This window comes from Leopardus geoffroyi, chromosome A2 (assembly GCF_018350155.1).
Source record: "Leopardus geoffroyi isolate Oge1 chromosome A2, O.geoffroyi_Oge1_pat1.0, whole genome shotgun sequence".
NCBI lineage: Eukaryota > Metazoa > Chordata > Mammalia > Carnivora > Felidae > Leopardus > Leopardus geoffroyi.
In genome coordinates this window covers 141323287-141347181 of record NC_059331.1, presented here as the reverse complement: position 1 = coordinate 141347181, position 23895 = coordinate 141323287, and the positions used below count along the sequence as shown (strand labels likewise).

The 23895-nt window shown below is 34.3% G+C and overlaps 1 protein-coding gene across 1 annotated transcript in view; it reads left to right on the top strand.

Annotated features, from left to right (window-relative positions):
- WASL (WASP like actin nucleation promoting factor) overlaps window positions 1–23895 on the top strand; it is a 63434-nt gene that overhangs the window by 27375 nt on the left and 12164 nt on the right. Inside the window, exons 2-8 of the mRNA XM_045495486.1 lie at window positions 4443–4577; window positions 6383–6469; window positions 7693–7789; window positions 11098–11121; window positions 17660–17828; window positions 19105–19147; window positions 20394–20547. Of these exons, the coding sequence (XP_045351442.1) occupies window positions 4443–4577; window positions 6383–6469; window positions 7693–7789; window positions 11098–11121; window positions 17660–17828; window positions 19105–19147; window positions 20394–20547 (709 nt within the window). The remainder of the gene's footprint in view (window positions 1–4442; window positions 4578–6382; window positions 6470–7692; window positions 7790–11097; window positions 11122–17659; window positions 17829–19104; window positions 19148–20393; window positions 20548–23895) is intronic.

Sequence of the window (23895 nt, the reverse complement as noted above, 5' to 3'; positions counted from 1 at the left end):
TACAGGCAGAACCACCATCCCAAGACTCATGGCTGTGGAAGGAGGCTGAGAGTCTTACACTTTTATGAATCATTTGGGCTTTAGAATTTTTTAATTTCATACTTACAGAAAAGTTGCAAATATAGTACAAAGAATTCCTGCATATCCTTCATCCACATTTGTCAAGCATTTATGACATTTCGTTAGGGTTTCTTCTGTCTTATGTTTGTACACATATATATATATATATATACAGTTATTTTCAGAACCAGTTGAAAGTAATTGCCGGTATCATACCCCTTTATAATGCTTCATACGTGTATCCTAAAATCAAGGACATCATAGTATTAGTATCAAAATCAGAATATGTAATTTTTAATTTAACAAATGTTTGCTTACTTGGAGCAAAGTGTAGGTGAAGTGAAAATATATATATTCTTGCAAAACTGTTCAGGTGCTTAAGGGAATTACAGTCCACTAAAATGAATAATCAATACAGTAAATTAGTCTATTTTAGAATAAGTTGTGGTACAATAAGATTTACACAAGATATTCAGAAAGAAGGTACTCTAGAAAAGTGAAGGAAAAAAACAGTCATTTAACCTAGGGAATTGGGGAAATAGTTCTTGACTGGTGCAGAGTCTGCCTGAGAGGTAGAAGTGCACCATTGAAGGACAGTGGGAGAGATCCACATCCCAGAGTTCATCCTTTATCTTCTGTCTGCTCTTGACAATGAAAGTTCTGAGGATGAATGTGTTATTTCAGTAACTTAGTACTGAAATATCAGGACTGTGTATGATAGGACAGGTTCTGTTTCTACAAAAGCTGATATATTACTTGTTTCCTTTTAATTAACAAATTTTAACCCTAATATTATTGGGCTAATAAGAAATAGATTTCCTTTCCTAAGCGCTTGTCCTTAGGTTGTTTTTCAATAATACCTCTCAGTTATGAGAGACCAGATGTAACGGAGTTGAGTAGCTGTAATTTCTTTAAAGGAATGGAAGGAATGTTTTCAAAAGCTTAATTAAGTCACTGTCAATCTAGGGCTTAAGGGATAGTCACTGTTTTAATGTTTCTAGCATTTATATATTAAATTTTATATGTGTAAGCTATTCTTGCATTTACTATAATTTTCCTGAATTAATCAGAAAGGGCTTTATATAATTTTCAGACTTTGCTAGTTTAAGATAAAAAGGGCTGAAAGAGGCATATACTGACAGTATGATTGTAGTAGAAATTTGAAAATCCAGTTATTGAAAATAGCTTCTGATTACAGGTGGGTTCTTCAGTATTAAAATTCTATAAATTGTTTTAGAGTAAGGTTTATTCTGCTAACCACGTTTATGTGGAATGCTATTAAACTGTTTCACAGGTCTTTATTTCTCAAGCAGATGTTTTAAGAATTTGTTTTACATTTATATAAATGTTTAAATGTAGATTTTTAGTTTTTGTTACTTTTTTTTAGGTTCACATATACATTTTACATGTTAATATTTGGCCATTTGGCAAGGGGATTTCCATAATGGAATTTCAGACTCTATTTGATAATCCGTTTTTTTCTTTTCTGAGCTGTTACTTCTTGTTTTTTGGTTAAAAAGAAAAGTAAAAGGATTTTTTTTATTTTTTTCTTGGTATCTAGTTTCCTAATTTCTTTTTAGAAATGAATGCCTTTTGACAGCATCATACTAAAAGGACAGTAATTTATATGAATTTGCCTTAGAAAACAAATTTACTCATCTGATTTTTGAATCCTTCAGTCTGTTCTTTAATACCTTTGGGTCATATATGCAGAATCCATTTGTTTTTGGTTGAAGTTTTCAGTGTTAGGAGTTTGAGGTCGGGGAGCCCAAGCAGATATGATATGTGTTATACTTGGAGAAGAACAAAGTATGCTTTGAGCAAGCCAAAGGCATAGTGTCCTTTTTTAAGCCCAGCATCCTAGTATATACATTTGATATGTTTCAAACTATCTTTATCATTTTTTTAATGGCTCTTGTGGAAATTTTCTTGCTGCTTTGTGTGCTGTCAATGACTATCAGAAATTCAAAGATGAGTTTGTGGTCTACGAAAGTTAAAAACATAACATGGAGCACTGTTAGTTAGGAAAGTCTTTATACAATTTTGATTCCCCAAAAGTACACTCATCTTACATTTCTGACTTTATTATTATAACTAATATATATAAACTCTGTGTATATGAGTCTGAAAGTTCCCCAGCCATAGTTAGGTAACCCAAAACCACTTTATTTCTAAATCTAATGTAGTCTATTTCCTTTTACAATGACCAGTATTCATTGAACTGATATACTGTAATTACTTAAATCGTCTCTTACTTCTGGTTTTTAAATTCCTTTTATTTAAAAAACTGTAACTAATATATTCGTATAAACATTTTGTTTCCCATATTTATATAAAAATAAATTTTTGAGGTATTTTAAATTATTTCCTTGATTTCCCATTTAGGAGTGCAATCACTAGATTTAAATGTTTATTTATTTTGAGAGAGAGAGACACTCATGCAGGTGAGGGGCAGAGAGAGAGAGAGGGAGAGAGAGAGAGTTGCAAGCAGGCTCTGCTCTGTCAGCACAGAGCCCAGTGGTGGGGCTCAATCTCACAAGCCATGAGATCATGACCTGAGCCGAAATCAGGAGTTGGATGCTTAACTGACTGAGCCACCAGGTGCCCCTGAAATCAGTAGATTTAGACCCAAAAACATGATTATTACTTTCAGAGGATTTGTAAGTGTGGTGTATCATTCTGACAGAAACTAAAATTGAATAGTTACTTCCTAGATTATACCATAAAAGAAACTTTATTTATTTATTTAAAGCTTAAAGGAGATTTTTTAAAGTGTATTTATTTTGAGGGAGGGAGGGAGGGAGAGAGAGGGAGAGAGAGAGAGAGAGACCGAACCAGCGGGGGAGAGCCAGAGAGAGAGGGAGACGGAGGAAACTAAGCAGGCTCTGTGCGGACAGCAGACAGCCCAACTCAGGGCTCAAACTCACGAACCGTGAGATCATGGCCTGAGCCAAAGTCGATGGATGCTTAACTGACTGAGCTACCCAAGTGCCCCTAAAAAAAACTTAATTTAGAATTAAACTAAAGTTTCCATTATTTTATGTTACTGTCATGAGTGAGGTGGCAACGTGGTAGAAGTTAATGTGCTGTGTTCCTTGCATGTAACAATTAGCTTCTTTCTTACACGTCTGAAAGGGTACTAGTTAGCTATATCCTTGGAAAAATTGGCACAACGATCACTCAAATAATTCTTCATGTTTTCAGTATAGCTTGCAAGCTAAGTGGCCATGTGCAAGTCACTTAATATCTTTTTTCCCTCAGTTTTACCATCTTTAAAAAAGGTGATACTAGAATCTGTCTTCCAGGATGGTATGATCAAAGTGTCCAGCATTATAATTTAGTAACCACAAGTTTTGCTTTCATTTGATTCAGTACCATACTAAAGTAGTTAACTGCTATACAGACATCAGCCTTTACTATCACTACTACTTCATTACTTAAATGTTCCTTTTATTGGAAAACGGTGTAGTAGTCCTCCTTTGCCCATGGTTTTGCTTTCCATGGTTTCAGTTACCCAAGGTCAATTGCAGGTTAGAAGTAGATGATCCTCCTTCTGACATATTGTCAGAAGGTCAGTAGTAGCCTAATGCTACATCATGATGCCTATGCCTTTACCCCACTTCATCTCCTCACATAGGCATTTTATCATCTCACATCACAAGAAGGATGAGTATAGTACAATAAGATAATTTTGACTAAGAGACCACATTTACATAACTTGCATTACAGTATATAGTTGTAATTGTTCTATTGTGTTATTAGTTGTTAATCTCTCAGTGCCTAATTTATAAATTAAACTTTATCATAGCTATGTATCCATAGGGGAAAAAAACATAGTATATATGGGATTTGGTATTATCGGCAGTTTCAGGCTATCCACTGGAGGGTTTTGGAATGTATTCCCCATGGATAAAGGGGGATTGGGGATTATTGTATTTTGCAAGGAGTAACTACAGGATCTGAAGTCACAACTTGCCTGGATTGGAATTTCAACTCTGCCTGTTAGCTGTGTGATTTGGAGTAAATTATGTATCCCTTTAACTCTGAGGTTCTCAAGCATAAAATGAAATTATAATAGTAATAAAATTTAAATGGAGTTGTATTTAAAAGTGCTTAACATGATTTCTGATACATTCTAAGCAGCAAATAGTTATTTTTAGCATAGTTAGTGTGTTATTTATTACTGAATAAGTAATTTCTTCAAAAAGTAACAATAAATGTTTATTATCCCCTTGTTCCTATGAGTCACAAATTCAGAAGCAACATAGCTGGGTGGTTCTGGTTCCATGTCTCTCATGAGGTTGCAATCAGGATGTCAGCAGGGGCTGAGGTCATCTGAGTGTTATTTTGAACCTAATGGCTATAAATTTTACATTTTCCAGACTATGTCTTCAGCGGTGGTACAGTTATATGCAGCAGATCGTAACTGTATGTGGTCAAAGAAATGCAGCGGTGTTGCTTGTCTTGTTAAGGACAATCCACAGAGATCTTATTTTTTAAGAATATTTGATATTAAGGTGAGTTTTGTTTTGCTTCCACTTTAAACTGTAGGTGCTTAGGTTTTTTATTTCAGTTACGATTTTTACATATATTTATGTATGTTACGTATGTAATTTTTGTTTATCCTGTATGTATGGTTTAATACTTTTTACATCTTGGGCTTTCCCTACATGCTCTCTTTCTAATGATACTCTTCTATTTCATCTTGTCCCATACAGAGTAGTATAAAGTCCTTTCAAGGAACTATAAAAGTATATTTTAGTTTAGTATGTACTGTTAGTTACTTCAGCCTAGGCTTAAAGCATAATACAGTATCTATAATAATGTATTTGCTACCCATTTTTCCTTGTTGTTTCTCAACATAGGTATGTTTACATTTTCACAGCTTTGTATCTCTCACATTCAAACACAAATCCACATTGTCCTACATTGGATGCCCATTCTCAGGTATTCATTTCTTGTAGTTACCATAGAAGTAATTACCTTTTTGCAGAGATGAAGTCTCCATTTATCTTTTAAAACCTTTTCTGTAAGTAGACTTTTGTAATATTTATATGTGACAATAAATATAACCAAAAAACCCCAAAAAACACTGACTTTGAACTCTCCTGGATGATACTTACGGATAGATTGTATGTCAGCCTCTGTATGTTTAATTTCTCTGGGCCTTGGCTTATTTATTTATAAAATGCGAGAACCATCTGCGTCTATTGCAAAGTGTTTCCCTGAGATTAAGTAAGATTTAAGTTACTGTACTTTGTAACTTAGTGCTTCTTAGCATCCACTTCTCCATACTCCAAGACAGCTGAGAGATGTGGGGTACTCCTGTTATCAGTGGCTTAACTATGGCAGTGATTCTAGGGGATGGGGAAACATGCAGTAGTTTGAAAGAAACCCATAGTTGTTTTGACATACTTCTCATCACCAATGAGAAGCACTATTTAGAAGTAAAGTGCACATATAACTCCACAAAGAGAAAAGGAATGGGTGGTCCTGTGTGTATAGTGAATTCTGAATATTTTTAAGTCATGGTCTAGGTAGAACTTTGCTTTCAGAATAGGGCAATACTTATCTTCCTCTAACTACTGATTTCTAATTGTAGATAACCGTTGCTGAATGCTTGGCAATTAGCCACCTTTGGTATTAAGGTTAATTCTTTGTCTTCTACTACAGCCATACATATGACAATCCAGTCACCCATGGCTCTCCTAACCAGAGTTTACCCTTGGTGCACCTTAATCATCAGTCTTTTTCTGCACATGATTGACACTACTTTTACTAGTAGTATTAGGGAGCCACTGTATAAAATTTAGGAGTTCAAAGACTGTTAGTGAACAGTACAGAGAAGATATATTTGACACTCCCAGCATCTTACAGAATTGAGGAAAAGAGCATGAAATGTTCCTATAATGTTTGATAGCACACGGTCTATTGCCAGTGGAACTAGGCATTGATCATCAGTGCATGTACAGCAGTATTCTATTCCTTCTGTCTGACATTGATGACCTAGTAACTGTTCTAGTTACATATTTGACCCGGTAACTATATTTGGGAATACAGGCTAAGGAGATTGTATCTTGGCATACTGAATTAAGCTCACTCGATACGTAGTTTTTATGGAAGAAATACCCAGAATTTACTATTTTCTTATTAAGAAAACACCAATTAAATTATGTTATATATGTTTTATGCATATCTGTGTTTTCTGTGCATGTAAAAGCTATTATTAATAAAAACAATTTGCTTAATAGGAGTCATCTATTTTGGTTTATTCCTAGAGATTATCTTTTTGTTAACTCTTATTTTAACTGTTGTTTTCTAGGATGGGAAACTATTGTGGGAACAAGAGCTATACAATAACTTTGTATATAATAGTCCTAGAGGATATTTTCATACCTTCGCTGGAGATGTAAGTCATATTTTTTTTTATTGCCCTGTTTAATGTAATTGTTTTTACATTTGTCTGTGGAAAGCATCTATGAGCTTTCCATGTAAACACTGTGTAAAATAAAAAGAATTATTTTACTTTTAAAAGCATCTTCATAGATAGTAAAGAGGAAATGGCTACGATTTTAAAGGGCCAAAAAAACAAAAAGGATTTCAAAGAGTACTGTGAATATAACTTGCTACGTGAAAAGAAATTTGGTTTTCATCATCTTTTTGTCTTTGGGCAGATAGCTTAATCTTTCTGGGATTTAGTTTTCTGTAAAAATGAAGTCTGAATTGCCCACTAATCCGTGATATCTTTTAAACATTGAATATTATATTGCCATTCAAGTTATTTCGTAAAAGAATAGTTCGTGACTTAGGAGAGTACTGAAATAAAGTAAATGTGTGTAGGGGGGAGAACAGAATTTCAAAAATTTATCGCATATACTTGGGGAAATTGTTAGAAGGATTTCCATACCATCTGCTCCCAGGGATTGTCTGAGTGTCTAGATTATGGGTGATTTTAATTTTCTTTATTTTCATATTTATATTTCCTAAATTTTCTATAATAAGAAAAAAGATGGTTGGATTAGATGATCTATCTTTTCAAAAAGTATTTTCTTCTCTAGCTATTGTTTTCCACATTTTTCTTAATAAAATATAGATATATGTAAATATATAAAAGTATGCATTAAGTACCATAATCAATAATGTCAGTGTGTTTCCACGTTTTTAAATAATTTACCTGAATTAAAGTTATAATTTAAATAATACCTACAGTTAAGCTGTAAAATAAAAACATTCCCTAGTAAAGATAGAGCTGGCCTGCATTTGACCAACTTTTCTGGTATTTGCTTTTTCTAAAATCCAAATTATTTTATAGAGCTCTGTTGAAGGATCAAATTTTTTTGTTTCTTTTCTTGTTGTTGTTGAAGATAAAGTATTCAATTTAATTTTGGGTGTCCACTGTGATAGGCAGCTTTTCTAAATGTAGTCTTTTACTTTGCTTTTTCTGTGCTTTTAGCATTCTTAGGTTTTTCAAGTAAAATTAAAACTTTAAGGTAAACTGAATCTTTGTTAGTAAAGTCAGCTTTCCTTCTTCAGAAATGTACTTTGTTGGCTATCAACATTTTCATTAAATAAAGCTAAATTCATGTTTTTTGCTGTTTACCTTTTTTGCTAAAAAAAAAAAAAATATTTCAGACTTGTCAAGTTGCTCTTAATTTTGCCAATGAAGAAGAAGCAAAAAAATTCCGAAAAGCAGTTACAGACTTGTTGGGCCGGCGACAAAGGAAATCTGGTAAACCTTTTTTTTTTTTTTTTTTTTTTTTTTAATTCTTTGAAACAGGAGCTGGCAAACTAAGGCTCATGGGACAGATCTGGCCCACCACCTGAAGTTTTAGTGAGACACAGCTATGTTTATTGGCTTACATACCGTCTGTATAGTATGTCTGTGGCTGCCTTTTTGCCACAACAATAGTTGGATAGTTACAACAGAGACTGTATGACACACAAAATCTAAAATGTTTATTCTCTGCCCCTCTAGAAAAAAATAAAAATAAAAAAGGTGATGATCCTTACTTAAGAGGCATATTAAGAACTAGTTTTTTTCAGTTTACTGAAGAACTCATTCTGATAACCTTTTTTTGTTGGTAATATTCCATATATACTGACTCTTAAATTTGCGTTTTTATGGCATTGTTCTTACATTCTTAGAATATTTAATACTTTGTGAACAAAGGCTTTTTAGGCAAGCCTAGAAGCAAATAAGCCACGTTGCAAATATAATCTGTAAACACTGTTTTGTCTCTATTTTGTCCCTAATGTTATCTATTATAAAACCATGAGAAATGCAGTGTAATTCATGAGACTTTAATACATATAAGATAGAGAATGATGCAAGATAGTGTAGAACTTTAAATTTATTGGTATAGAAATATTTGTTAACAGTCTACTGTTTCTGTTAGGAAGTGGGAGAAGGGTGATTAGGAAAGGTGAACCGCTCCAAAATCATCGTTTTAAGCAAATCAGTTTTAGGAGAAATAGCATATGGATATCGAGATCAGCAAATAGATATCCTTAAAACTATGCCATATGCTCCTTGAAAGTTTTCTGTATATCTGGGGGTACATGTTACCACTGTGTTCAGGGATGTGCTTTACCAATAAGAGGGACTAAGCCATGAAAAAAATAAGACATTGGATCTGGAAAACTGGAGTGTAAAATCATGTATTCCATTTTATACTTCTCCATTAGTATTTTAATGTATTTCCAAGAGGGAAGTGAGGTAAAAACGAGAATAAAATGAAGTAAGCTGTTGCTCACTATTGCCTTCTTATTATATCTTAACTGTAATGAGCAAATAGGAGAATTGTTAGGGACCTATTTTTTGTTACTTCTTTTTGGGATCAAGGACATTTACCACTTGATTCCATGCTAGGGAAGAATTTAAAGCTATGGAATAATTTATGGTTTAGTACCTTATTTCAGGGACATGTGGTGCTCGGCCAGGGGCTTTCTGGGGTTCCTTTTAGCCAAAATATGTGGCGTTTCCAAATCAAAGCGAGTAAAAAATGTTTCTTAAAGTATAGACTAATTGACTTTGAAATAGGAAGGTCACTTAAAGGTGTCTTTCAGCTGGTATAGGGATTTCTTTTTACGCAGTTCCTAAGCATTTAAGCATGGTGTTTCACAAGCAGAAAGACCACAACATTAGCGAGTCAGCTGATTCATCTTTGGGTAGTCCTTCATGCTAAGTCAAACTCCAGCTTCACCTCTCTTTAACTTAGATGCATGGAGTCTGACTTTTGGAGCAACAAAAAATTAGTCTGTTTTCTTTTCCTCCCAGTAGCCATTTAATAGTGGAAGCCATCTATCGTGTTCTTACGCCTTCACTTCTTTAGTTTAACCAGTTCCAGTTTTTTACTCATCACATGATGTAGTTTATAGACTCATCCTGAGTACCGAGCTCTGAATCCACTGTAGATTTTTATGTCTTCTTCAGATGGTTCAGATTTGAACACAGTACTCCAAAAGTAGTTTCACTGGTTCCATGATACTAAAACACATCTCTTGATTTGATTAAATTCTGTCCTGCTAATGTTTTAGCAAATACCTCACATTAGTACCTCCCATTCATTGTTCAGCCAAGCCATCCTTTTTTTCATATGTATGGCTTTCAAGCCAGGATACCGTCTTATTTTTAAGTTACTTTTTAGAATATACACTCTGAACTTTATATTTATCTCAGTATATTTCCATATCTGTGTTGTCATCACTTTAAGAAGTATTTCCTCTGGTTGCAGAGGTGACATCACCTGGGAAATGGGAGATTGACATTCATTGATATAGACAGAATTTGATTACGTCAAATGTTTCAAAAAGTTACTTCATCAGACCACCAGATGGAGTAATACGTTTATGTTTCCCATTGCCAGGATTTTCTCACTTGTCCTCCAGTTAAATCCTAATTTTAGTTTATGGCTATTTATAAACTAATTATTTTTATTATATCATCATTTATGGGTATTTCGCTTATAATTTTGGACAACTTTATATTAGAAAATCCCTGGAAATTGTATTTGTTTAAAATTCTTCAACCACTTTTGAATTTCTTAAATCTAAAATGATATCAGACCTCGTATGTAAGAGTATGAATACAAAGGATTGGTGGTTCTCCTGGTTTTACTCCTTCCTAATCTTTGTTATTATTTTGGTTTGCCCCGGTGCTCAGTTATCTCTGTATTTTCATTACCCTTATGCTTTCACTCAGTCTGCAGTTTGAAAACTGTCCGTATGCTGAAACCTTCCAAAGTTTTATCTGTATTACTGACCCCTCCCCCCAACCTTCAGACTAATTTACTTCAGTTGGACATCAGAATAGCTTTCAAACATAACATATCTGAGTAGAGCATTTGATCCATGTTCCCTGACCCCAATTAGACCTATTCTGACTCCTCTCCTAGTCTTCCTCAACTTGGTAAAATGTTCCACTCTGGCTTACCATGGTCCCTTGTAAATCCTATCCATGAGTCCATTGTCTCTTCCTTCAAACACAGAACCTGGATCTGTTTCTCACCACCTCTGCTGCTGCCTCCCTAATCTAAGCCACCACCTTCTGTCATCTAGACTATCCTGACTCCCTCACTGGCCTTTCTACTACCACCCAGTGCCCCTTATGATCTCTTTTCCACGTAGTAGCCAAAGTTAACTTAAAAACATAGATGAGGTTATGTTACTTGCCCTATTGGAAACCCTAGAAGAGCTTTCTATCATATCTAAAATACAATCTATATTCCTTACCTTGGCCTGTGGGACCCTACATGATCCAGTCCCTCCGTCTCCTTTTGACTTCTCTCCTTTTACTCTTCTCTTGGCTCATTCCAGTCCAGGGTTCATGATGTTCCTTCATGCTATTCTTTCCTTAGGGCCTTTAAATATGTTGTTCCCTCTCTTAGTTCACTCAGATGTCAGTTCCTCAGAGAAATCTTTCTTAACTACCTGTACGTTGACTTAGGAATTAAGACAGAGTTTAGGTGAATTAATATTTTATGTTGATTTTTATATTACATATGCCTAATAATGTTATTTTAATTTATTTTCTAACAGAGAAAAGACGAGATCCCCCAAATGGTAAGCTCTTTGATACAAATTATTGATCAAGAAGATTTTAGGTTAAAGTTTAATCTTTTTAGAAACATATCATACATTAATATTTAATGTTTAGTATCTGTGATCAACTACTGTAGTTTATTGTGTTATTTTAAAACAACAAAGATGAGTCTTAGAAATGTACTATTCTGTGACTTTTTTGTAGCATGAAGGAAGTCTCCATAGGGTGACAGTCAATATTATATCTTCATTCTGTATTCACAACTGATTAAGTTGAGAAACTATAATCTTGACTTAGTATCTTCTTTGAAGAGAAGGAAGATAAATTCAGTCTGCATACTTTAAGATGTGTCTTTTCTTTTTTTTAATTTCAAAATATAATTTCACGCTTGTAATGCAAAATTAGCCCCTGGGAGAATGAACACTGACTTTAATGGTATGTTTAGAGCTAATAGTAGCTGTATCTAACCCTCCTTAATTTGATAAGGAACACTTGAAGTGTTGTGGATTTCATTTAAAAAACAAACAAAACATGTATACCAGAAAGTAAAAGCAGAATACTAAAATAAAAAGGACAAAGTCCCAGATCTTTAGGGCAGAGATTCTCATCCTTGACTCCATAAAGCGTCTCTGAAATAGTGTGTTAAATTTTTAAGTGTATATATTTTCTCTGGGGAGAGAGGATGCAGGGCTTTCGTCACCTTTAAATGGGGTCCCCGATCCTGTGAAGGTAAAGAACCATTGCTCTAGGAACCTTCAATATAATGGAGAATACTGCTTTTTCCTTTTAAAAGCATCTCACATCCTCTCATCAGAGTTTAGATAGATTATTCAGGGAAACAAATAATACAGAGTTCTTAATATATGACAACTATTGGTGATTGTTAGGGTTTGTTTCTTTTAAACACATATATTGCTTTCTGAATTTATCCTTAAATTTGTTTTCCTGATATAAAAACATGAATCAAATACTGCTGTATGACCATTTGGATTATTTACCTTATTGTAATAAAAAAAAATGGCTGCCTTAGGTAGCCTTAGGGCTTATCTTGTGCCAAATATTATATACTTTGTCTTTTAAATGGAAATCTTAATTTATAGGACTTCCGTGGAGATTAAATGAAGTAATCAAAGTACTTAGCATAGTACTTAGTAAATATTAGTTATCACGATGAAGACAATAACAACAATAATCATAGCAGCTCCTGTTTACTGACTACTTACTCCCAGCCAGGCACTGTCAGCAGTCTTACGAAGTAGCTGCTGTTATCTCCATTTTATAGGAGAGCAGCAGGGGCACAGGTGAGGAACTTTCTCAAGGGCACAGAACTAGTTAAGTGGTAGGGCAGGATTCAGTCTCAAGAAGTCTAACTCCACAGCCCACCCCCTGAACCACTGTGCCATGTCCAGAAGATTTTGAAGGAGAAACTGAGACTTAGCCCGAGTAAATCGGTACCCCAGGTCCTGGGGCTAATATGTGGCAGAGGCAAAGGGAGGCAGAAGCCGCCGAGTCAGAAGTCCTTCATCCGTGAACTTTTATGTCAGTGTTGGAATTCTCTCCCTTGTTGGTGTCCTCAGTATTTTAATCTTTTTGCATTTATTATTCTGCATTCTGTGATTCTGCATTCTGCATTCTGCTTGTATGAATACAGGGGGAGGGCTTCCTAACAGTGGCATCTTTGGGGAAAGTAACCTGAGATTTTAAAGTGTAGACGTTGTACAAATAATAGAAGTTAAGGGTGTAAATACCTTACGGGGTTTTAAAAATTTTAATCTTTTCAGTACATTTAAAATATACTTCCGAAAAGGCACCTAATCCATGAATACAAAGAATTTGGATATTCCTTATGTGACAGTGGTATCTCACCATTTTCTTACTTCTAGTTAGGATACTCATAATTAAATATAGTTTCTTTCTCTGCAGTTGCTCTTGCTTTGAAATCTTTAGACCTATAGTTTTTACCCTTAGGTGCAGTGATCCCAAACTTGTTTTCATTAAACGACAGTTGTAAAAATAGTACCATTAAAAGGCAAAATTGCACTAACCAATATTTGTATATTTCTTTATAAAATGTACATATAACATGGTATTAATATATTACATAATAAAGGATGAAATAATAATTAATAGAAGTTTTCATGTTTTTTCCCGATGTGCAGTCCTTGTCTTGCTCTCCCCACTGTGGAGACTTGCTCTCCATGTGGAGACCGCTGTTTTGGAGGCAGCATATTACTTTTCTGCATTTGGTGCCCGACCAGCAGATGCAGTGGACACATAACCACCTTGCGATGTCCATGCTGGTGCTTTGACTTCCACCCTCGTTTAGATTATCAGTTTAGCAGGCTTTTCTCGAATTGTAACTATTAAAAAGACACTTTATGTACAAGTAACATATATTCCTGAAATGCAATTCAGTGTCTTCTTCACTAACTCCTAATCCGTACATCTTTCTTTTTTCTTTATTGGTCAGTCTCACCTTTTAGCTTAGACGCTTTCCAATGATTTGTTCTCAGCTTCATGACTGCTTGACATCAGAGGCCTCTGGGCCACCTGTTTCTGAACTATTTTACCTTGGTGAGAGTTCTCTGCTTTTTATGAAATTAAGGGGAGGACTTTAGTTTGTTCTTTTAGGTTTAAAATTAACTAGAAATGCTGTTCAGTGAGAATATTAAAAAGCCTTTTCTGTGAAAGTTGTCTTTAATCAGAAGAAGGTAATTTATCATTTGACTGTTTTTTGAAAAAAAGAACGGAAACAGCCTCCTCCATTATGTATTTACTTAGTATATGTTCTTAAGATGAGTCTAATTTCGTAAGTGGAAGAATTAAATTACTTTTTACTAGAAGTGATTTAAGAGTATCTCTGTAATCTCTTACCAAATCTCCCATAAACCTTACTTTATTAAAAAATGACTCTGTGCCTTGTACAGGTTTTTACTTTTTTTAGTCACTTTTGAAACAAATATTTAATTGGGCTTTAGAATGCTATTTTAAACTTATTTCTGAACACCTTCTAACTCTAAATGACTATTATCAACAGAAAGAACCAAGTACCCATTCCCTTGAATACATAGGAAACTTTTTTCTAAATTTTGAAAGTTACTAGTGAATATTTATTAAATAATAAACTGTTTATAAACTAAGAGAACTAATAAATTGGTAAGGAAATTATATACGGTGACATTTGTAAAGTTAGCATTATCAATCACCTTATGGTTTGACATTAGTGTAGGAAGTACAATAGTAGTTAATAGAAAGGGTAGTGGACCAGGAACCAAGATTGCAGAGTTCACCTTTGCCTTTGTCACAGTTGTGTGACTTTTGATAGGTCACCTGACTCTTCACCTTAATTTTCCATCTATAAAAGAAAAAGTTTAGGAAAACAGTCTAATTTCCTAGCTAATACTAATTTTCTATACATTGCTATAATTCAGATTTCCCTGTGTAGACTTAACTAAATAATATTTTAACTGGTACTAATCAAATTCACGTGTAATGATTCTAAATAGCTAATTCAAAGGCTTTATAAACTGCTTGGCAGACATATAACAGTATATCCACATCTCATTTTGGGGTAGGGAGAGGAGGGGAAACACAGTCTGACTACAGTAGGAGTTAAACTTTTTCATTCTACATACCACTTATATTTTTTTCCTGTCTTCTTTATCCTTGAACTTTCTTCGGAGATGGCTGAATTATTTTCTCTAGCGACTTACGAATCAGGCTTACAAGAATCTTAACTTTTAAAAAATTCCCAGAGAAGAATTTATTAGCTGGGATAATTTAAGCTATTAAACTTCCCTTTAGCCAACTCTACTTACTGTTTAGAATATCCACAAAATAATAACTTTTATATAACCCAAAGCAGCATAAAAATATTGTTATTTTTGTTTGTTTCTAAAAACTAATAATAGTTTTGTTGTTTTTTAATGGTGAATCTGGCTGTTCCTTTATAGTTACTCTTTGAACACCTATTTCAGGAGGGGTGGTATTCTAAAAAAAATTTTTTTAAACATTTATTTGATTTTTGAGAGACAGAGTGTGAGCAGGGGAGGGGCAGAGAGAAGGAGATGCAGAATCTGAAGCAGGCTCCAGGCTCTGAGCAAGCTGTCAGCACAGAGCCCGACGTGGGGCTCGAACCCACAAACTATGAGATCCTGACCTGAGCCGAAGTCAGATGCTCAACTGACTGAGCTACCCAGGTGCCCCAGGGAGGGGTGGTATTTTTAAAGAGAGTGCCTCACTCTGATACTCCTAAATCTGTCTTAAGTCACGTCTTGAATTGTATTAAGTATAAAGATAGAATAAATAGTGCTTTGCCACAGCTTCTCATGGATGGTATTGCTGATACTGACTTGTAAAGACAAATTATAAGAGGGAAGGCAGAAAGAGAAGGATGAGAAGTAAAAACAGATCATTAGATAAGCCTTTGTGTATGACACCAATTTAACCTCTAATACTTAAATTCTGGTTATTCTCGATTATCCCTTTGTGAAACTACTTGTGAAACTTTGTGAAATCTGGTGTCTGAACAAATTTGAAAACCTAAGTCTTTATCTACTATTTAATAAGCCTAATTGCTTAACTAACCTTTAATTTTTGATCCAGCTATTTTAGATTATTCCTTGACACTGAATCAGCTTATTTTCATGGTTTTATCCATTTTACTCACTAGCTTTTATTTTTTTCAAATAAGAAGTTCTTTATTTCTTGCCACTATGGGCAACTTCCCATGGAATTTTATATGAAAATATAAGTAGACCTTTTAGACACCTAAATGTAAGTAGACCTTGAATATGGAGGGAAAATAGCTGAATTTTGGTGACGTTAAAAATACGCATCTTTCCAGATTGTCTACTTGTCTGATAAGGTGGCAGATGGCTTTCATAAATTTATTTTAACTGAATTTTATCTTTAATAGTAGAGTTGAGAGAGAGAAAATGGGTTATATATAATTTACCCACTTAGATAAACATTGTTCTTTCAGGTAACTTTAATGACTAGGACACATTTGAGCTGTTTACTGCAAGTGAAGAATTAGAGTCAAATTGGCAATTAGTTGTTACCTAATATACATTAGCCTGTAATTTCTTGGGATTTCCAGTTGCTATTCTATGATTGTGTTGGGGATCCTCAAGATCAAAGCCTAGTTGATTTACTAGAAGGACTCAGCGGGACCAAGCACACAGTGAAAGGATATAAAACAAAATCAGCAAAGAGAAAGACACATGGGGTTAGGTCTGAGGGAAAGCACACCCAACTTTGTGATCGTCTTCTCCCACTGGAGTCACAGGGGATGCACATCATTCCTCCAGTAAAAATTGTTACAGCACATGTGAAATGTTGACTAAAGGAGAAACTGATTAGGGATCAGTGCCTGGGGTTTATCTGGCGCTACTCACGTAGTCATCCTCTGTCTAGCACATACCGAGATTCTGGACTCCCAGGAGGAAAGCAGGTGTTTAGCATTAAGTACATTGTCAGCGCAAATAGTTGAGGCACAAGGAGCCCATCCTATCAAGAAATGGTAAGAACCCTCTTGGAATCCCAGTTTCCAGATGCCAGCAGGTCACTCTAAGAGTGGCAGGCTCAGGCCTACTGTGTTAACTCTTTCTCTGCACAGTAGTGGTTACATTGTAGACAACATTTTGAAAGTTGTCATTACTCATCTCAAAGGAATTAAGTCTGATAAGTGGTTTTGTCAGAGTATCATATATTAAAATGGACTCTCTAAGGAACATGTGAAGCTCTTTAGTTAAATTTATAAGGAATTTTAAAATTGAATACATTTCATTTAGACTATCGTGCTTTTAAGGCCACGAATATTTTCGTGAATTTTCAGACAGGTTTTGTATGCTATATTTAGTGTCACTCCTAAAGATGCTATTAATAGTATCTGAAGATGCCCGAGATATTTTTACTATTGATTCTTGTGGAAGATGAGTGTTTTGCAAATGTTCCCATTTTGTTTTTGAGCCCTGTACTTCTGTTAATCAAAGTGTATGTATGATAGGAAAATATTACCGGATTTAAATATGGTAGTTTGGAAAAAAATACTAATAATTGTAAAACTACTTTGTTCCCTCATGGGCTAATAAAGTTGAAACAAAGAAGTAAGACTAGATTTCTTTGTCAGATTTAAAATGAAGTATGTACTTTTTTTTTTTTTTACTTTTATTATCCTTGTTATGTGATATATACCATTTTACCAAGGAGTGATGTGATGTGTATCAGGCTATTGTAGTCCAAATTCAAGGGATTAGATCAATTAAATATAAATTCTTATTGAAAATATGTGTTTCCCGAAGGATTTAATATTATAAAAATACAAGTTTGCTTTCAAATAACATCTATGCTAATGTGTTTAAGAATTTATTATAGGCTTTTGAAATTTAGGAAGTACTTTATCCTTTATTTATAAAAAACTAACATGCAAGCTTAAATTTTAAATAATTTATATTAATGAAGTGGTCCTACTTCAGAGAAAGATATTCAAATTATAAATAATCGGATTGTAATAATTGTTATCTCAAGTTATATTCCTTTCATATTGTTTTGCAGGTCCTAATCTACCCATGGCAACAGTTGACATAAAAAATCCAGAAATCACAACCAATAGATTTTATGGTCCACAAGTCAACAACATCTCCCATACCAAAGAAAAGAAAAAAGGAAAAACAAAAAAGAAGAGATTAACCAAGGCAGATATTGGAACACCAAGCAATTTCCAGTAAGAGAGTTCTTTTGTTTTTCTTATCTTTTGATTTACTCATTACTGCTCTTGATTTTTAACTTGTTAGAAAATTTAGTTTTCTTATTGGTGGGGGACCCTTACATTTATCATTTGTGTACCTTTTTAGCTATAGATTTTGTTGGGAGGTGTTTGTTTGTTTTTTAAGGCTCAGTAGACTTTCTCTGTATCTTAACCGTTTATTTACTTTTCTACCCATCAGTAAAGAAAAATTAGATGAAGTTGTTTCTTTAAATAATTGTTGGACATAGTGATTTCTCACTGTTTCTCTATAAATGGTATTTGAAATTGCCTGAAGGCACTGTCTCAGTCCATTTGGGCTGCTGTAAAAGAATACTATAGACTGAGTAGCTGATAAATAACAGAAATTTATTTCTCACAGCTCTGGAGACTGGGAAGAGGCAGGCGAAATGTAGTGTCTGGTGAGATTCTTCTTCCTGGTTCATAGACTGTGCGTGGCCTTCTAGCTGTCTTCCTCACATTTTGGAAGAGGGCAAGGAAGCCTTCTTGGGCCTTTTATCTAAGGGTGCTAATCCCATTCTTGAGGGATCTACCCTCAAAATATAATCACCTCCTAAAATCCTCACGTCCACATATCATCACATTAGGAATTAGGTTTCAACAAAGGAATTTTTAGGGGACACAAACATATAGTCTATAGTAGGCATCAAACCTTTGCTATTTTTTTGATGTATTTTAAGCATTTTCATATACATCATTTCATTAGGTCGTGACAAAACTCTTATATTCTCATATATATAATTCTTGGGGTTTTTTTGTTTTGTTTTTGGTTTTGTTTTTGTTTTTGTTTGTTTTTCTTTTTTTGAGAGAGCTCCAGCTAGGGAGAGAGGCAGAGGAAAAGAGAGAGCGAATGCTAAGCAGGCTCCACGCTCATTACAGAGCCCAATGATGCAGGGCTCGGTCCCACAACCCTGGGATCATGACCCGAGCCAAAATGAAGAGTTGGATGCTCAACTGACTGACCCACCCAGGCGCCCCATAAAATGCCTGTATTCTTAATGACAGTTTGACAGTTGAGGAAATGGATGCTCAGAAAGATTGTGCAAAGGTGTTAAGACTCAGTAGCATAGCCAGGGCTGGAATCATACAGTTTTCCCCTGAATATGGTTATGTCTGTGAGAACTATTAGTTCAGGGCCAAAATTTATTGGGTGGTTTGGATTTGATGTATGTTATGTTTTAAATGCTCTTTATGCATTTTCTATTTTTTATTTTATTTTTGTCTACTTCTTCAGGCACATTGGACATGTTGGTTGGGATCCAAATACTGGCTTTGATGTAAGTGTCTTTGCAAGTCATAAACATTATTGCTCTAAATAAGTGGGAATGCTATGGCCTGTGTGTTGATTTTTATTATTCATTTTTGTGAATTCTGGCGTTTATTTGAATGTGTTTATGTACATATACTACTGAGGTTTGAAACCTTCGTATTCTTCAGTCATTTATGGCTATGTCTCTAAAGACAAAGGTTTTATACTCCTTGGATTTACATACTGTAATGTGAAATTCTTGTGTGTTGACAGCAAGAGAAAGAAACTATTTCTGCTAGCTGATCGTTTTTGGGGAATGTATGCCAAATTACTGGAGAATAATCAATTTCTGAATTATCCAGTTGTTAAATTGTCTAGGTCTTTTCATTCTATTCTTCTTGGCAATTTCGTCATTATTTAATTTACAGCACTGAGCAAGGTAGGTTAAACTGTTGGCAAAAATATGTGTTTTTAACATTTTACCTGTATTTTTGGTTGCTTAAGTATTAATACGTATTTCACAGTTGACCAGATGATCAGGATTTGGAAAAATTATTTTGAAGAGAAATACTTGTGATTGGGGTCAAAAATCCTTCTGGTTATTTTTGTTATAACTACAGTGTTAACTCTACAACATTTATTGAATGCTTCTTTGTGTTGGGCACTGTACAGGGTGCTGAGGTTATAAGGAGGTCCTTGTCCTCAGATTTTCAAATTGATTTACTTCTTTTGTTTATTTGTGATGTATCTAAATTTTATTTAGGAATAGGTGAACATTGGAAATGTTTGAATCATAAATGGGTTAGTAAAACTCTAAATGAGATGCCCTTTTTGAAGGAAGGGAACAAAACAAAATAAAAATGTATTCTTTGTTCTTACCTTTTCTGTTTTATTTAAATAAGAAAGTTTAGTTGGAATATAAATAACCATATTTCAACTTAAAATAATTTCATAAAGGGCAAAGATGAGGATCAAATTTGATCATGCTTATTTTTAATTTTTTTTTTTTTCAACGTTTATTTATTTTTGGGACAGAGAGAGACAGAGCATGAACGGGGGAAGGGCAGAGAGAGAGGGAGACACAGAATCGGAAACAGGCTCCAGGCTCTGAGCCATCAGCCCAGAGCCTGACGCGGGGCCCGAACTCCCAGACCGCGAGATCGTGACCTGGCTGAAGCCGGACGCTCAACCGACTGCGCCACCCAGGCGCCCCTGATCATGTTTATTTTTAAAAATGGGATCGATTTTACAGTTAGTTACTTTATTTGTTTTAGCTGAATAATTTGGATCCAGAATTGAAGAATCTTTTTGATATGTGTGGAATCTCAGAGGCACAACTTAAAGACCGAGAAACATCGAAAGTTATATATGACTTCATTGAAAAAACAGGAGGTGTGGAAGCTGTTAAAAATGAACTACGAAGGCAAGGTAATTTATTTTTTCATTTAAGCATTGTAATCCTTTTTTTTTCTTTTGACTATTTTGAGGTCAGTTTCATGGAAGACAGCTATACACATTCCTGTGAACCTTCCGTAAGCAGAATATTTGAATTTATAGATAACTAACTCGACCTGGTATTGTTTTACATTATTTTGATGTAACTAAAACATTTGGTGGGGCACCTGGGTGGCTCAGTCGGTTAAGCATCTGACTTCGGCTCAGGTCATGATCTCACAGTTTGTGAGCTCGAGCTTCGCATCGGGCTCTGTGCTGACAGCTCAGAGCCTGGAGCCTGCTTCGGATTCTGTGTCTCCTTCTATCTCTGCCCCTCCGCCACTTATGCTTTGTCTCTATCTCTCTCAAAAGTAAATAAACATTAAAAAAAAAATTAGAAAAAAAAAATCAAACATTTGGCAAGGTTTTTCTTACTAAAAAGTCTTATATTAAATTCATGAATATCCGTACAAAATCTTCTGGCTATTCTATCTTAGAATAAAAATTTATAGTTGCGTAATATCTTATTTAACAAATCTTAGAAACCACCATTAAAGTTGTTTTTATTACAACTCAGAAGTAGTAATTTAAAAATAATCATTGTTTAATCAGTAATATATAAGTATTTTCAAGGATATAAATAATGAAAATTATTTATTTTGAAATAGAAACATTTTTTTCTTGGTAAAGAATAAAATTTATCATTTAGTACTTTGAGTATACTAATTTGCATCCTTTTAAGATCTGATATTTAAAGCACCTTGTGTTTTAGTTGTATGTTAATTGAACAATAAAGTGTAAATTCAATAACTGAATTTTCCAATATGACAATCATCTCTTTGCCACCTTATTCATTTGAGATTGCTTTTCTTCTATCTAGCTTTTGTGTACGGAGCAAAAGTTCCATTTTATCAAAGTATTCTGAGGAATTTCACTGTTGTTTTAAATTAGGTATTTGACTTAACTTGTATCTTTTTCAGTACTGATGTTCATTCAGTCTTTCATTCATTCATATATTCAGTAAACATTATGCCAGCACTCATTTCCACTCAGGATATTTAGATGTTTATTAAATAAAAGGTTTCTGCCCTCCGAAATCTCGTAGTCTAGTGTGGAAATAGATATTTAAACAAGTATATAGTCAGAAATTGCTATTGCAGAAACACAATGTTAGTTTCATTGAAATTAGTATGATGCTAATTTGTTTTAGTTTTTGAAAAAATTACATTTCCAGGCTCTATGGATTTTTAATAAAAACATCTTGGGCATAGCACCATTATTGTTTTTAAATGCTCCCAGAGTAAGTCACGTTTACTGGTAGTGTGTTTCCCAACTCTCTTTTTCCATGGTTATCACACACCCTCACATTAACAAATTTTGCTTGGCATCTCTCTGAGCTCTCTGAATTTATAAATTTATAAATGACTCTTGACCTTTACTGGGCTACCCATATATGTGCCCTCACACCTGAATACCTGTGACTGAGGGTTGTCTAGATTAACTTGATTGGATTTTTTTTTTTTTTAAGTTACAAATATCAATCTTTGTTTATTTTAAATAATTTATTTTCAAGTTAGCTAACATACAGTGTATACAGTGTAGTCTTTGCTTCGGGAGTAGATGCCAATGATTCATCACTTACATACAACACCCAGTGCTCATCCCAAGTGCCTTCCTCAATGCCCATTTCCCATTTTCCCACCCCCCAACCCCTGATTTGGTTTTTAAACTTTATTATGACTGCTTATTATTCTAGCTGCTTTTAAAGCATCAAATTAGGCAAGATCTTTCCTTAATTGAATTACTTAAAACCAAAGAAATACACAGAAAAAACATGCTTTGGGTGGGCCTCCTGGGTGGCTGAGTCAAGAAGCATCCAACTTCGGCTCAGGTCATGATCTTCCAGTTTGTGGGTTTGAGCCCCATGTCGCACTCTGTGCTGACAGCTGACAGCTTGGAGCCTGGAGCCTGCTTCAGTTTCTGTGTCTCCCTCGCTCTCTGCCCCTCCCCTGCTCATGCTCGCACGAGCTCACTCTCTCTCTCTCTCTCTCTCTCAAAAATAAAAATAAAAAAAAACAAAAACAAAAACAAAACATGCTTTGGGAACAAAGTTAAATTCTTGCCATACTTAAGAACCTAACTCCCAATGGTCCTTTTAGACACCAAAGAATGATTTTATGGAAGATAAATTTTTCAAAGAAAGAATAAAAAAATAAATAAAAATAATAAAAAAATAAAAATTAATGATTTGTTAGGGAAATGTTTTCAGGCAGAACATATAATGTGTTCAGAAGTATAAAAAATTAGAGGAGAAATTTATGAAGTCGTCTTAAAAATATATTTTGTAAAACCTACTGAATCAAATCTCTTGAAACTTATTTTATAAAATTATGTAATCAGGTTTATAAAAAGTAGTAGACTTGTGATTTCCAATGTATTTTGTGTGTATCTGTGCAATTCTTTGAAGGCCATTAACTCATAATAATCTGCTGTGTAGGTCCAACACAATGCAGTGGTATATATGTGGGATGTTATTTGACCCAGTGCTCTAAATTATGCATGCTTTGATATGTTTATTTTCAGAGAAGCTAGAGTTCATTTATCCTGCTTCCAAATTTAAACATACAATGAGGTTTTTTTGCCCTTCACTCAAACTAATGTTTTGGGCACATAGATGGTAAAATTAAAAAAAATATATTTCTGTATGAGAGCTCCTGTTTCATCTATAGTTTAGACAATTCTAATGAAATTCTGTGGATTTTTAAAAAACACCTCTTAACCACAGCACCATTGTTGTTTTTATTGTCGCTTATTATACTCATTCCTAGTGGTTGCCTTTCACACTTAGCATCATTTCAGTAACCTATATGAAATGTACTTAGATTTTTACATTAATTTGAGTCAAGGAGGGGGTGCTAAACATAATCACACACAGTTCTATACGTGCCTAGTCAGAGTTGTTTAAATTTGTGTTGAATAGATAGCAGTTTTCTATTTGCTTTCCTTTGGTGAGGGTGCATGAGAGAAGTTCTTGAATGTTTCCTGAATTTTATATAATACTATATTTCTTTTAAACCTTAGTTATATTTATATTTTATAATTTCTGCTTCCCAATCCTATAAATATCACATATCTAGAAAATTAGTTAACCTATTATTCTTAATATTGATCTGCAATAATAATTTTTTAATTTTTTTTTTTCAAAAAAAATTATTTATTTATTGGGACAGAGAGAGACACAGCATGAACGGGGGAGGGGCAGAGAGAGAGGGAGACACAGAATCGGAAACAGGCTCCAGGCTCTGAGCCATCAGCCCAGAGCCCAACGCGGGGCTCGAACTC